Source organism: Brassica rapa, chromosome A01 (assembly GCF_000309985.2).
Source record: "Brassica rapa cultivar Chiifu-401-42 chromosome A01, CAAS_Brap_v3.01, whole genome shotgun sequence".
NCBI lineage: Eukaryota > Viridiplantae > Streptophyta > Magnoliopsida > Brassicales > Brassicaceae > Brassica > Brassica rapa.
Window position 1 is genome coordinate 20690134 of NC_024795.2, and position 15138 is coordinate 20705271.

The window sequence follows — 15138 nt, forward strand, 5'->3', positions numbered from 1 at the left end:
AAATAAAAACATATTTGATTTTAGTGTATATACATTAATTAAAGTTTTGAAATCTAACTCATATTATTTTTATTATATTATTTGGTTATATAATATATATTTCATACAGCTTAAATGTGGTTTAAGATATTATTTTATTATTTTTTAATCTTTTATTTTTGTTATGCAATTAATAAGCTGAATGGAGAAAAAATAGATAACAACCAGCATAGCTAGTTGACTGCATATCTCATGCATCTCCGTTCAAATTAAGGTATATGAAAAACGCATTGGAAGTTACTTGCAAATAAACTAAACCCGAGCTTATCCTTACTGACGACAAACTTTAGGTCTGACATATGCAGCACGACAAATCTTGTATGCGATATGCAATTATGAAGCCAAGATAGTCACCTATGAACTCAAGAACTATCTTTATTGGAAAGAACTCGGTTATTTTGAAAAATTGATCCTCTTTATTTTCAGATCCGACCCTTCCACTTTCTAGCTATACGAAAGAGTCTAAGAAAATCGTAACACATTGAAGATGGTTTCTACTCGTATTTCCGGCTTGCTGAGCAAGCAAAACCGGAAAATCACCCTCCAATACAAGACATGATGTTTACTCCTAGAGAAGAACCCATCGTAGTCAGATTTCTGTCATACCAATTCTCTAGGACAATCAATGTTATCTTCAACTCACTCAATGGCAGCGTTCATATTATACAAGCCTCTTCATTTGGCAAGATTCTGGAAATAACCGATACACCGCCTTTATCAGAAAATTCGCAAAGTACTTAATTTCAAGACACCTGAAAGTCAACAAAAAATAAGAAGCTTGGTTTAGATTTGCTGGTAAGCCTATTAGATTCTCACTCCGAGAATTTGCAATTGTGATTGGTCTACCATGCAGAAATTTTCCTACTAAATCGAAGTCGAAGATGAAAAAAAAAACATCACCAAGAAATCCTATTGGCGTACTCTCTTTGGAAAAGTAGAACTTCTCAAGGTTTATCCGGCTGTAAAAAATGTTACGGCAAAAGATGGTTAAAGATGTAGACATCCCGATTAAATTTACATGCCACCCGTCTGAAAATGAAGATAGTAAAGGAACACACCAAAGCTATAGAAGATTTTGTCGAGTTCTTCTCTTTTCTGTGGGGTAGGTTAGGATTTGATATGCATATCAGTACTATTAAAGAGAGGGACGAGATTACATTATCACAAAACACTATAATTGTGAAGGGTTTTGCCTTAACCATCCAATTGGTGATGGTTGAAGCTAGGCATGCGATTTTAGTTTTCCTAGACAATACCAAATCGAACCTCGGTTTTCGGTTAACCAAAATTTTGAAAAACCAATTCCATAACCGAATTAAGTTTCGGTTCGGTTAGGTTATCGGTTAATTTTGGTTTTTAATTTTATTTTTGAAAATAACCGATTTTTTGGGTTTCGGTTAATTCTGGTGTAATTTTCTAAAAAATTGGATATTTTCGGTTAAATTTGATTATTTTTTTTGTTTTTCGGTTAAATTCGGTTCAGTTTTTGGTTATTTTCGGTTTTTTAATTTTTTAGTTTTCTTTGAAAATCGAAAACCAAACCGAACCAAAAACCAAATTATTTTTAATATCCTACCGAACTAAACCGAACTCAAAACCGTAACTGAACCGAACCAAAAATCTGTTCGGTTCGGACAAAAATCGCAGTGCTAGTTGAAGCTGTCCCATGGTTGATTGAAGTGGTTTAGGAGACATGCACTTCGTCTGAATAGATAAATTTAGGCAAATGATGGGCATGCGAGAAACTTAGGCAAAAAAGCAGAGGTGTATAGATAAATTTATTTACTAATTATAACTCACCTCATTTGTAAAGGTATGTGGAATCTAATTGTCTAATGGTCTGCCCCTGTGAATGCTATTCTATCATCATGTTGTGATGTAAAGAATGTTATCAACTTAGATCCTACTCGACCTATTGTTGAGTCCACGCTGGTTTGGTCCGATGTGAGTTAGCAAATCAAAAATTTGACAATCTATTAGCTTTGATATATCAAAACCCTGTGTATTCGAATGAAATGTTCAAGGGTGGTGTGACCAAGATTGATGTGGAACGTATACGTGAAGAAGCCAAAGTCCATGCCAGAGAGAAGAAAACAAAGAAACCCTACTTAGCAAAAAAAAAAAAGAAAACAAAGAAACCCATCAAACCCTCCTCCAAATGTTGATGCGTCCTATATTACCCTAATGGTTCTCGACAAGCTAAAGCTTTTGCCGTAATGGGCGTTAGTATTAATGAATTTAGGTGAACGAAAATCATTTTTAATGAAAAAATTAGTCTAGCAAAATCTCAATAACTATGTACTCCATATAGAACAAGATGAACAAACTATCAACACTTTCTATCGAAACACTAGTTGTCTAGTTCATTTGCCTTTTGTTAAAGTGTCCATATAGTTATAATCTCATTTTCCTAGTGTCTCTAAAAACAAAAAGTATCGTGTTTCTTATATTAAAAAGGCATCTAATGCTAAACGCAATCAAATGCTAAATGAGATCAAGAATTTACCGATACAATCATACAATAATGTTTTAAAAATTAATAGTAGTAAAGAAAAAAAAGACTATTGTAACAAGGACAGAGAAACTGAATGATTTGCCAATTCCCTACCAAATTAGGACGTTACGAAGGAAGGCATACACAGAGCGTGAAAAGACACGAATTGCCATTTGATTCTGCAAATTTTCTTTTGTCACGTCTTATCAAACTACAATAATATTCGACTTATATCATCCCAAATTTTTAATAGTAGCTGGTTCGACCAATAGAGAGGGGCCGATTATACACCGGAGAAGATGATAAACAAAAATGAAACTAATAGTACTCAATATATTACTATTAATGCATTTGGGATTTTGGGTCCGTTTCTAGAGAGAAATAAAGAAAATTTAATGTCACAGAAAACTTCAGTACTTTGTATAACTGAATACATGTGTATGCATTACTCATATAGTTTATGGAGGTAAAGTTTTCAGATGATAGGATTCTTCATCAGAATTCATTTAGTGGAAAATAAAATATAAACCATTGAAAAAAATATAAACGGTTGGAAAAAAATTATATATAATAATGTTGCATGTATTGGAAATATAGTAATACATGTTTATGGGAGTTCAAAAAGAAAAATACAAGTTTATTCAGTACAACATAAAATTCTTTAGGTTTCCAAATAAAAGGATTAGGAAGACTGGCATGCAACTTTTAGATAAGTCGTGCATGTACATGTTCGTCACTGACAAACGTAGTTGACTGAAACATCTTATTGATATGACTTATTGCTAATTAGGGCTACTGGAAATCACCGAGTGAGGCGGTGGTAGGGGCATCGGAGGAGGACGCTTTCGCTTCTTCTTTTCATAGCTGATCCCACGCGCTTTAGCCTGCGAGTCACGCACTTCCCTTAGGTAGAGACGAACGGCTCGTGCACCGAAAGGGTTAGTCTCAGGTGAACCACCGTTCTCTTCAAAAGCTGCTCGAAGCCTGCCAATGAGTGCGTCGAGGCTGCCCCATGCTTGCCGTAGTGGACAGGCACATGGTGCTGGTGGATTTGCGTGTCCAAAGAACGGACACAGTTGTGTGTGAACCTATACAAGATCAAATTAGCGTTTTGTATCAGCATTTTCAATACATAACGGGTAGAGGAAAAGTCATCATAGATTATATAATTTGTTTACATTTTGAATATATATACAACCATCATAGAGAAGAATTATATATAGAATAATAATGATTAACATTCTCCATACAACCATCAAAGGAAAAATAATATTCCTAGAACACACCATATATATATATTGCAATTATTTGTTTATAACAATAACCGTTGAAACAAATAAGATTAATAATCCTGTTGAAAAATAATTGTCGGTGATGATAATAATATCTCCATATATCAACAAGAATTCAATTGAACAATAATACAAATGTTTTATAGGTCAAAGAAACCCAATTCAGACACATAGGGTTTCATAACTGGGATCTATGTCTTCAGTAGATGAACACAATCGCAAATAGTACTTTTATGTGAGAGATACATACGTATACATACATGAATATGTTATCTATGTATACCTTGGTCTTGCCAAATTGGTCGAGGTACCTGAGAAACTCAAGAACATGAGCACCACCGCAACGGGAGAGAGAAAGTGGGGGACGGTGGTTGCGTAGATACTGTCCAAATGTGTTCCAATCTCTTCTCTTTTGATTCTCATACCTACTCAGCTGGGTCGTCGCCGATCCGCCTGAAGAAGACGAGGAGGAGGAGGATGAGGTAGTGACTGCTGCGGCGGCGATCATAAGGTTTGTGTTGTGTGAGATGTTTGTTGTGCCAATAAAGCCATGGATTGGATCCATAATATCGAGATCTGATATACACTAAGGTTTTGTTTTACTTTGGTTCACACTTTGTGATTTTTGTTTTAGGTTATGATGAAGATGAGAATAGCTTTATGAGCCTTGAGTTGATAAGGGAAGATGGTGGAGAAAAGAAAGGAGAGAGGGTATCGTAGTCATTACTATAGAGAGTGGGTTGGATGTATTCATGCTCTAAATATTTTCTCATTAATTGTTCTGCTTGATCCATAACAGTGGATTCATAATAATGCAAGCTTGTATTTTGACTATATAGATTGAGTTAAACACTACTACTACTACCACTACTACCCATATTACATATACATCTCTGTAATCAATTATTATTGTCTGTAGAGGTGGTGTTCTGATACCCGTTCGGGTTCGGGTCATGTATTTGGTATAGGACTATAGAATCCGTTTACACTTTAGATCAGGTATAAAGTCAGGTTCGTGTATTTTTAGTTTTGGTGGATGAAAGGTTAAAGCTTAAAGGGAGTGTATGGATGGTGTAATTAATGCATATTGAAATGCTATTAAAATGTTAAATAGTAAACAAATCTATTCACTCCTTTAAAAAAAATCAGATGTAGTATTTTATTATTTAGGAATTTAATTAATTTAGAAATATATCCTTACAGCTTTCTCCTATTAATTAATAATATTAGTTGTCAAAAAGATAACTCAGTCATTTTAAAGTTTCATGTATTCAACAAAGTATCAAATTGTCAGACTTGGAATGATTTTTTTACACGAGAACTATCATATAGCATCATATATGTCACGAAGTATGTAACCTCATTCTATTTATCTCCAAAAACAAAGTTTAAGATTTATTTCCCCATATATATTGGTTTAATATAACTTGTGAGCAAACCACTAAACCCAAAATTGAACCAGAAAAAAAAAAACAGTTCCAAACTAAGTATTTGCCCAAACTTAGTACCCGACCCGTAAAACCATCATTCAAATTATGCATTTGCTTATAATTTCCAAATCAAATTGAGGACGAGCCCTCAAATTGTTGTTCGAAATTTATTAAGAATTTTGATTTTCAGAAAGCATCTGCAATTTTGATAAGTTACAGAGCATTGATCCTTTCCGGCAACTTCCGTTGAGATTGTTCTTTGAGAGATAAAAGTTTCTCAGAGCCGTATGGTGTTTGATACTCCCCTGCAATTGGAGAAGATCCAAAGAGAGAGAGAAGGAGACTCAAAGTTTAATGTGATCAGTGGAGAAATAATTATAACAATGACTGAAGGTTTAATGTCGTAGCTTCTATGCTCTATGGTGGTAGCAATAACAAAAACATAAACTACGTCGAGAGAACCGGTGTTGAGGAGGAACGTGAACATGTCTTTTGTAGGGATGAAACAAATGAGTGAACCCAAAGCTACCTCTGTTTCTGCTGCATTATCAGGGTTAACCACCGCTGGTGTGTCTGCAGTCCTTTTTCCTCCTACTTTTGGTCCAATTTCAATTATTGCAGTCTTGAGAGACATGCTCAACACTTGGAACTTGTGGCGTTTATCCTCCTACATCATCATTACTCCCCCTGTTTCCAATACCCACTATTTCATTCGTCAAGAAGACATCCTCAAAGTTTTTTGTAATGACGGGAGTCGGAGATACTTCAGATGAACTGTTTGAAAACGAAAATTCATTTTCCTTGAAGATCACGTCACGAGACACAAGAAACTCGTTCTTCTCTGAGTCATATAACTGTCATCCCTTCTTTCCAAAGGTGTATCCCACGAATACACATCTCCTACTCCGAGATGCAAATTTCTTCTTGTCTCGCAACTGCTTATGAGGAAAACAAAATGATCCAAAAACTTGCAGATCAGAGTACGAGGGAACTGGTACAAACAACAACTTGTGAGCGTACTTCCCGGTAAGAACTTTGGTTGGAGTGATATTTATAACGTGTGCTGCTGCAAGATCATCTTCTCTCCAAAACTTGATCAACATACTTGCCCGAAAGAGCAACGATCGCACAACATTTAACAAGTGACGGTGTTTTCTCTCCACACTACCGTTTTGTTGCAGCGCTCCTACACATGAAATCTGATGAACTACCCCTTTTGTTTTTGAAAAACGACGACAAGCACATGAACTCGGTGCTGTTGTCGCTGCTTACTTTCTTTATTGTCTTCCCAAACTGGGTATCAGCATAAGCACAAAAATTCTCTACTACTTTCTTTACTTGTGACTTCTCAAGTAACAAGAACGTCCACACAGTTCGTCAGTAGTTATCCACGACAGTGAAAAAATAAGATGCTCCATACGAAGCTTAACCACACGATATGGCCCCACACATCAATGTGAATCAACTCAAAACAATCGGTAGTTTTATTTGAACTTTCAGAAAACTGATAAGTTTGCTTAGCCTGGAAATAGACCTCACGCGAATGTAAACTTTCAGAAACACTAATACCAGAAAATAAAGGCAACGATGACAAAGCTGAAAACCCTAGATGCCCCAACCGACGATGCCACAACACTGAATCTTCAACCTTCACAGTCTTGTTAACACGTACAGCTCTGACATCCGTAACATAGTACACCCATCACGTTCTTCACCTGCTCCAATCAGCATCCTCGAACACCGGTCCTGCAAAACACATATAGTGTCGGTGAAAATGCGAAACAGTTTGAATGCTTGAGTAACTTAGATACTGAGATCAAAGAGCAATTCAAATATGGAACATATAACACATCGTATAATGAGATACGATCAGACAAAGGCAACACGCCCACTTTGTTTGAAACCGTGGTGCTTCCATCAACAAACCCAACTTTACATGGAGAAATATCTTCGAGATCAATGAGTAGGTTGATATCCCCCATCATATGATGTGATGTGCATGTATCAATAATCACATCACCCGTATCCTTACCGGACAACTTATCGGAAGAGTTTGATTTGTTGTTGATGATTTGAGTGATCGCTCTCCACTGTTCTGGAGTTAGCTCGGGAGGTGTAGATCCTACTGGATTTGATATGGTCGCAAAGGCCGCATTAGATTGTCCTCTTCCCAGAGACGAACTGTTACCTCGACCACCTCCTCCTCTTGATGTACCACAAGTTCCTCTTCCTCTTCTTTCGGTAAACCACTTCGGGTACCCAATTAGCTGCCAGCATGCAGACTTTTCATGACTCGTTCTACCACAATTCGAACAAGTTCGATATTGTCCTTTGTTCTGAACACTTGTGAGGTGAAGTCATCATGTGAACCTCCACGTCCTACACTTAAGTCACCATTATCACGTCTAGTTGTAAACCCTACAGCCTCCTGCTGTTGTTCACGAATTTTCGCAGAGTTTAGACGATATTCTTCATGCACATTCTTGTTGTAGACTTTTCCTATGTCTGGTAGGACATCAGCTTCTATGATCGCCGTGACAACATGTCCAACATGGACTCATCCAAGCCCCATCACAAATTTATGAACACTCTCATCTTCTCTTTCCTTCTCATACACGGCAGCTGCATCGCACGTACAAGCCGATGGAGGCCTATATGTTTGCAATTCTTTCCACATATTTGCTAGGCGACCGTAATAGTCAATCACTGCTTGCCCATCTTGCCTGCATGAAGCAAGTTTGGACATCAGCTGTTGCACCCTCACCTTATTACCTACCGAGAATCTCTCTTTGAGATTTTCCTAAAGCTTGTGAGCATCCGTTATGAACGTCACAGTTGATCTAACTCGTGGCTCGATAGATGTTCGCAACCATCCCACAATCATGGAATTCACACTGAGCCAAGCCTCTAGATTAGCATGTCCCTCCGGCGGCTTCTTAAAAGTACCATAAATGAAGCCGGTTTTTCTCTTAGCTTGGAGAGCGTTCATCATCTCCGTTGCCCACTCATTATAATTGTCACTTTTTAACTGAACCGAAGTAATCAAAGCTCCATGATTATCCGACGAAAAAATCGAATAAGGTGAGCTCACACCCTTATCTCCGGACACGCAGGTAACAATAACCTTCTCATCCTCCATGTTTTTGCTAAGTATAAGAATTAGAACGAAATAATCAATGAAAAACAAGCAACAGTCATTTTTGGTTGGATCTATTGCTCTGAAACCATGATAAGTTTGCAAGTACTGAATATTTTATGTGTATTGATCGTGAGTCTCAAGCTTGACTTATATACAACTTTACTTAATCATCTATCTACCGACTTATAATTAGAATATTTATCTCTAATATATTACATGTTTATCTCAACTTAAATACATACTTATCCTAACAAATGAAAATGGAAATTAATCGGGTCTGGATATTAATCCAGCGGTTTATGGTTTTATTAAATGAATTTGGATCTTAATTGGATCTTAGTTCGGTTTGTTCCAATTTGATATGGTTTACGGTTAAATTTAAAATCAGTAAACCAACTATAATTATGATCTTTGGGTTTTAAGATTTTTAATTTTAATTTTGTGGGGATTTTAGTCTTGAACTTTTAATTCATGAGGAAACAGATCTTAAATTTTATTTTCGAGGACATATGGAATGAGATCACTCTTCGAGAGATATCTGATGCAATATGATAGTTTTTGTGAAAAAATAGATTGTCGACCTGATAAACTTAAAAACTATCAATTAAACTATTAGTAAGTTGTTATAATAATTAAAACAACATTTATCGTTTGAGATTATAAAATATACACATGCACAAATCACAAATGTTAAACATAAATAATCGAACTTCAACGATTAATTATTTATTCTAGTTGATGTAAATTTTGAATCAAACTTCACACAACCACACTAATCTCTAGAAAATCCATATGATCTTTCTGATTAAAATGCTTTCATCGAGAAAACAAGAGGGGAGTAATAGAGATCTATATTGAGTTGGATTCAGATTGACCTAAATTCACATGGAAATCATCACAACTATAGCATTGACTCATTGGAAATTTAGCGACCATCACTCTCGTGGTTGTATGCTGAATGTACTAGAAAGTTACCAAATTATTATGCAAGTTAATTCATAAATCTAAATGCATATTAGACATGATGTTATTAATTGATCATCAATGTAGCTTTGAAAACCTAAATCAGAATGTGGTTTAGACTATATGATTTTTAAACTGAACATTATATGAAAATAGGGATAAATGCAAGACTTTTGTGTTGTGCTATGTTTTAAAAAAACGTGTGCATTGAGCCATTGGCTCTCCAAGTTTTTTTCTTTTAAAATGGATTTTCTCTTTTCAACTGGCGAATATATAATTTGTTTCGTTTATCACCCAACGAATAAGAGTTTACAAAGAATGATACAAAGCCACTTCCTTGTACTTTCGACCGGATAAGAAAGAACCGACCTATGTTACTACGTAAATGAGCGGGAACGTAGGAGGCATGCCCCACTCTTCTCTTAGTCATTCTAAGGATCATTTTTGACACGTTAGTTAGTTTACAAGCATATTATGCTCTTATCTTTGGTAGCTAAATACTACAACTATAGACAAATACAGTAGTTTACAGTTAAAGTGAGAAGATGGAATCAAATCTACAGATCTAGTGATCAACACTATAGATTATTGATTTAGAGGAGACTAGGGTAGGCAGAGAGAATATAGTGACGATAATATATTTGGTTCTTGGCGTGAGTGGACAACACCTGGAATGAAAAGTCGAGATGACCCCTTAAAGAAGTAAGCAGCAAGGGGTAACTTGTGGCAGAGGTACGAATCTGGATGGGGACAGAGAGGCATAAAGAGGAGCAGTGGAGTGTGTTTGAATTGTTACTTAATAAAGAAGGATAAAGGTAGAGTCAATCAATCGATCTCACTGTTCATTTCATGTCATAGTGGACCATGTGAAAATTTTCAGTTGGTTTTTCATTTTTGGCTCTTTTCTCTCTTATTGAAAATTTAATCCTATATGAACAAAGCTATTGTCAGTGGAAAAGAAAGGTGAAATAAGAAGTTATAAACAACAAAAAATGATGGGGTGCGATTATACCAGCACTAATGCACCGGATCCCATCAGAACTCCGCAGTTAAGCGTGCTTGGGCGAGAGTAGTACTAGGATGGGTGACATTCCGGGAAGTCCTCGTGTTGCACCCCTTTTTATTTTATGTGTTCAAAAAAAAAACAACAAAAAATGATGGTTACCTACATATAAACCATTTTTTTGGGGAAATATATATAAACCATATATAAATATATATAGCATATATAAACCATATATATATTTATATATATACTGTATATTGGTTTTAGTGGTGCAAATTAATTTATATAATCTTTTGTTTATAATAACGGATAGATTTCAAACCAAAATCCCTTTTCAAGATATGTAAAAGTTATGTACGCTCATAGTTGGTCATTGTTAATCAATGATTATAATGAACATCTATCACTAAAATCAAAATGGCCAACTATCATGTTGGAATGATTACAATGCGGTAAAAGTATATCATTTTGACTGTTATGAGTAACAAAATATAGTAATAAGAACATGGGTTTTCACAAAATTTCTCAAAAATATAATACTATATTAACAAAATAATATTTTGAGATATCTATAATAAAATATAAATATTTTGTGTATATATATTTGAAAGATTTAATTCGAGGAACCATATTTCTAACTAAAGATGTTCAAATGATATTGGAAGTCGGAAAATGGAGTTCTCAATTTTTTTTGTATTGTCATATTTTACTGCTTTTAAAATATTTTGGGGACTGTTGAAGTGTTGATCACTTTTTTTGTTAATGTTTTTTACCAGACAAACACATCAAATAATTTTTCAATTCGGCTTTAGACTTTTAGTAGATTTTTCTAGGAATAATTTTTAATTTTTTTTCTCAAAAATTAGAGCAACTAAAATGTATTAAATGCAGATGTTAATATCCTTTGTGCCTCAGCTACACCAATATTCAACCAAACAATTTCACTATTGTTAGTTTGACTTTTACCAACCTTGTAAAATGAAGTGTATTTGTAATTAGCCTTGTAGTTGAAGCTATTACTGGCAAATGGCAATGACATGATGCTTCTCATTATGCTACATTTGGTGGGGGGATAATTATCTCATAGCCTTACAACTTTTATTCTAATCTCCCTACCAAAAAACAGTAAAAATATTCCAGTAGATTTGTAAGTAAAACTATTTTTATTGAGTAAATATACGTACGTACTTGCGATGGAGCAAGAAGGCACATAGATTGCGAGTAATTAACGGAAACGTTATCTGCACACAAACAGTTTCCCTGACCATCATGTTTCCGTACAATAATTAATTTTTCCTGTTCTTACTTTTTGGAACCAATCCCCGATTCATTACCAATTAAGGGTGGGCAATTCGATTTAAATTCGGATTCGGTTTAGTTTATTTGGGTCTAAGAAAATTTTAATCAGAGTCAACCGAAATTAATTTAATTTGTCTTGTGTTTGGTTTATGTTTGATTCAGTTTTAGTTGAGTTTGGTTTATGTTTGATTCGGTTTAGTTGGTTTAGTTTGTGTTTGTTTAGTTCTCAAGTTTGATTTTCTTAGTTTTGTTTTAATTAGGTAAAATTTTATAAAAGCATAAAGCAAATCTCATTTAACACTAAATCATTATTTTCTTTATATTTAAGTGTAAATCGAAACATTATAACAAAAATATAGAAGATGTAATCCAATAATTTTATATTATTATTTTAAATCTAATATAAATAATTTTTTCTGGTTTTGATGTTAATATATGAGATTCATATTCTTTTGTTCTATTTTTATTTGTGTTTTGTTCTGCCACTTATAAGTAAAATTTATAAGATTATGTTTACTAGTTTAGATTAAATGGTTAAATACTTTAAATACTTATACTATTAATATATTTAGTTAATTTAATTATTGAAATATTTTGATTTCTGGGGTTCGATTTAAAACCAAACCATTTGGATTAATAATTTTTTTAACTAAATGGTTTAGACATATACTGTAGTTTGGTTTGGGTCAATTTGGATTCTGGTCAGTTTAGTTTGGGGTTTTTGCAAATCTACCAATTATTCTAAGAATATTACAATCAACTGTAAACTAAAATAGAATATGGCATGAATACTTTTACATTTTTTCATCCAAAACCGTTTATACGACACATAGGTATTGTTTAACAACAACAGAGAAACATGGTTCTTGATCATAGTTGAGTAATAGAGAAAGAGAGTGTCAACGGTTGGAAAGCTTTAATCTCACAACACAATGAATGAGAGAGACTATCCCATGTGAGTTCATGTAGTACCTGTCTATTTCAGACATGGTACAGTTTAACGATCTGATTGATCTTGGCGCGACAGACCGGACATCCATAGTTCTTGGATTTGATCTCGGTCAAGCAAGACATGCATCCTGCGACATGTCCACACGGAATGCAAACCGCGTCAGATGGAGCGTCGAGACATATAGAACACTGTCCAGAGCTCCGTCTTCTTTCTTTTCACCCTCTGCTGAAGCTGGTAGAGGATAAGAAGATGGGACATCAACAGGTGTTGAATCGATTGTTGGGTAGTGAAATGGACCTTCCTCTGGGGTTTGTACATCATCATCATCTGTCAATGGAGGAGCTGATGGTGAAGGTTCATGTACAATAACACTTTCATGGCTATTGAGACCCGAGGTGCTTGCTTTCCCTGAGGAAGGAGGTGGAGGTGGTGGTGTTGTTGAGGAACTTGCTTCATCAATGGAATGGTGATTGGCATTTGGTGTCTCACTCATAGCATGATGAAGTGGCGGCGCAGACGGTACTGTCTGGAGAAAGTTTGGAGGATGTGTTGTCTGTATATTTAACTCCATTAATATTTCATTATATAATACAAAGAACGATGAAATGAAACATTAAATTGGTAGTATTGTTTTGACAATCACCTGAGGAATTCCTTTACATGCATCACAAAACCACTTAAGCTGTTGTTCGTCACCTTCAATGGATGGAGCGAGTCTAAGACGTGTTTCTGTAATAAAAGAGAAGAAAAGCTTACAAAATATTTTAACGCAAGATCAGATAAAACAGAGTTCTATTTAGTTCATGAAGGTAAAAAGTTTCTGATATGAACTAAGGATGGTTGCTAGCAACTAAACAGTGTAGACTTACGCCTAACTACTTGATGCCTACGTTTTCTTCTCTGCCTCCTGCGTCTTGGAACTATCCACCAGAATCAGTTCAATCATAATCCACCACAAAGCAAGAGGTTGCATGTCAACAACATATAAAAAGCATAGCAAGAAATTTACTTGTGGAGTTCTCGACAATAATCACTGAAGTATCAGACTGCTTTGGTTTTGGTTCCTCCAAGTTTGCTTTCCACAACGGCATCACTGCGCGTGGCTGTGCTTCCTGAGATTACATCATTACCACTCAAACACATAGAGAGTAAAATGTCCCGAACTTGTTCTCTTAATTGTTAACAGTAATGATCATTGTACCTGCAAACTAGCATATATAACCAGCTCCAACTTGAAAGGCTTTGAAGGATTTCTTGAACCAGTTGGTACAATGACTACCCATCTGGAAATCATAATCTTTAGATGATTCATAAGTAGCCATGTGCATAATGGAAAACGTTTTCCTCAGAATTCATTTTCTGTGCACACAAGCAGAGTATGACACAGAAAGAAAAGATAGACAAGGGTGAGGTATAGTGGATACTCACACTTTTCTTGAAAGAAGCTGAGGATCAAATAAATCAAGAATGGCAGGGCCGTAAAACTCACGCATCCAACCAGAGAATAAGCAGATGTGACTCTACAGAGAATAAACAAACCCAAAATAGTTAACAATCCACAAAAAACCATATCCATCACTTACAAGTCAGCAACAACAAATGATCATACCTCAATGGCACGTACAACATTGCTGAACCCTTTGACTCTAGCGACCTCAAGTGGTGTCTGGCAATCATCATTGAGAACAAGTGGATTTGCTACCAAAGACGGGATTATACCATATTAGATACTCCTTCCGTTTTGGTTCAATTATTGTTTTAGATTTTTGTGCACACATATTAAGATAACATTTAATTTGTATATTTTCTAAAAAGAGGGTGTATCAAACTCAAAGTATAAGCTGTAAGAGATAATAAACACATACCACCATGGGAAAGAAGTAACTTAACAATATTCTCAAAACCTCTTTTAGCAGCATGGTGCAGAGGAGTCCCTGCATGGCGAGCTTATAACCAACAAGAGAGAGAGAGAGAGAGAGAGAGAGAGAGAGAGAAACCACATTAGCTATAAGTACTCAACGTTCTTTATGATCCTAACCAGCTCTTAAGTACCTGGACAATAAGCATTGACATTAGCGCCTAACTCGATCAAAGTCTCGGCGACATCATAAAGCTCAGAGTTCATGCAAGCCATGATCAAAGGCGTTTTCCCTTCTCTATCCATCCACTACAATCCCAAAATCACACAAATTACGTAAAACCCCTAAATTACGAGCATTTCAATAACAATCAATCAATGGAATTGAACCTCGAGGTCTGCTCCTTCACGATGAAGAGATTGAATCCCTTCAGAGTTACCGTAGCTCACTTGCTCAAACAGCAATTCCCCTTTTGATTGCTGCTGCCCCATTTTTCCTTCGCTGAAAGAAAGGAGGAATAATTGATTATACAGAGTCCAGAAGAAAAAATATCGTCTTTGGTAGTTGAATCGATCCTGAAATTTTCTCAGGAAACAATAAGAGAAGAAGAAATATATTTAATGAGACCGTTGGGAGAAAGTTAGGTCAGTTCAGAGTTAAGACTT

At 35.4% G+C, this 15138-nt stretch overlaps 1 protein-coding gene, 1 non-coding gene and 1 pseudogene across 2 annotated transcripts; 1 reads left to right on the plus strand and 2 right to left on the minus strand.

The window, feature by feature from the left end:
• Positions 1-5532: 5532 nt before the first annotated feature.
• LOC103836034 lies at positions 5533-8394 on the minus strand. Its single transcript, XM_009112247.1, has 8 exons — positions 8084-8394; positions 7893-7978; positions 7570-7811; positions 7067-7522; positions 6928-7001; positions 6224-6359; positions 6020-6109; positions 5533-5922 (listed from the first exon to the last, which is right to left on the minus strand). The coding sequence occupies exons 1-8, from the start codon at positions 8392-8394 to the stop codon at positions 5533-5535; spliced, it is 1785 nt and encodes a 594-aa protein (XP_009110495.1).
• A 1961-nt stretch (positions 8395-10355) lies between these two features.
• LOC117129190 lies at positions 10356-10474 on the plus strand. Its single transcript, XR_004452815.1, has one exon. It is a non-coding gene; the product is annotated as a 5S ribosomal RNA (ribosomal RNA).
• A 1936-nt stretch (positions 10475-12410) lies between these two features.
• Positions 12411-15119, minus strand: LOC103833752 (annotated as a pseudogene).
• Positions 15120-15138: the final 19 nt, after the last annotated feature.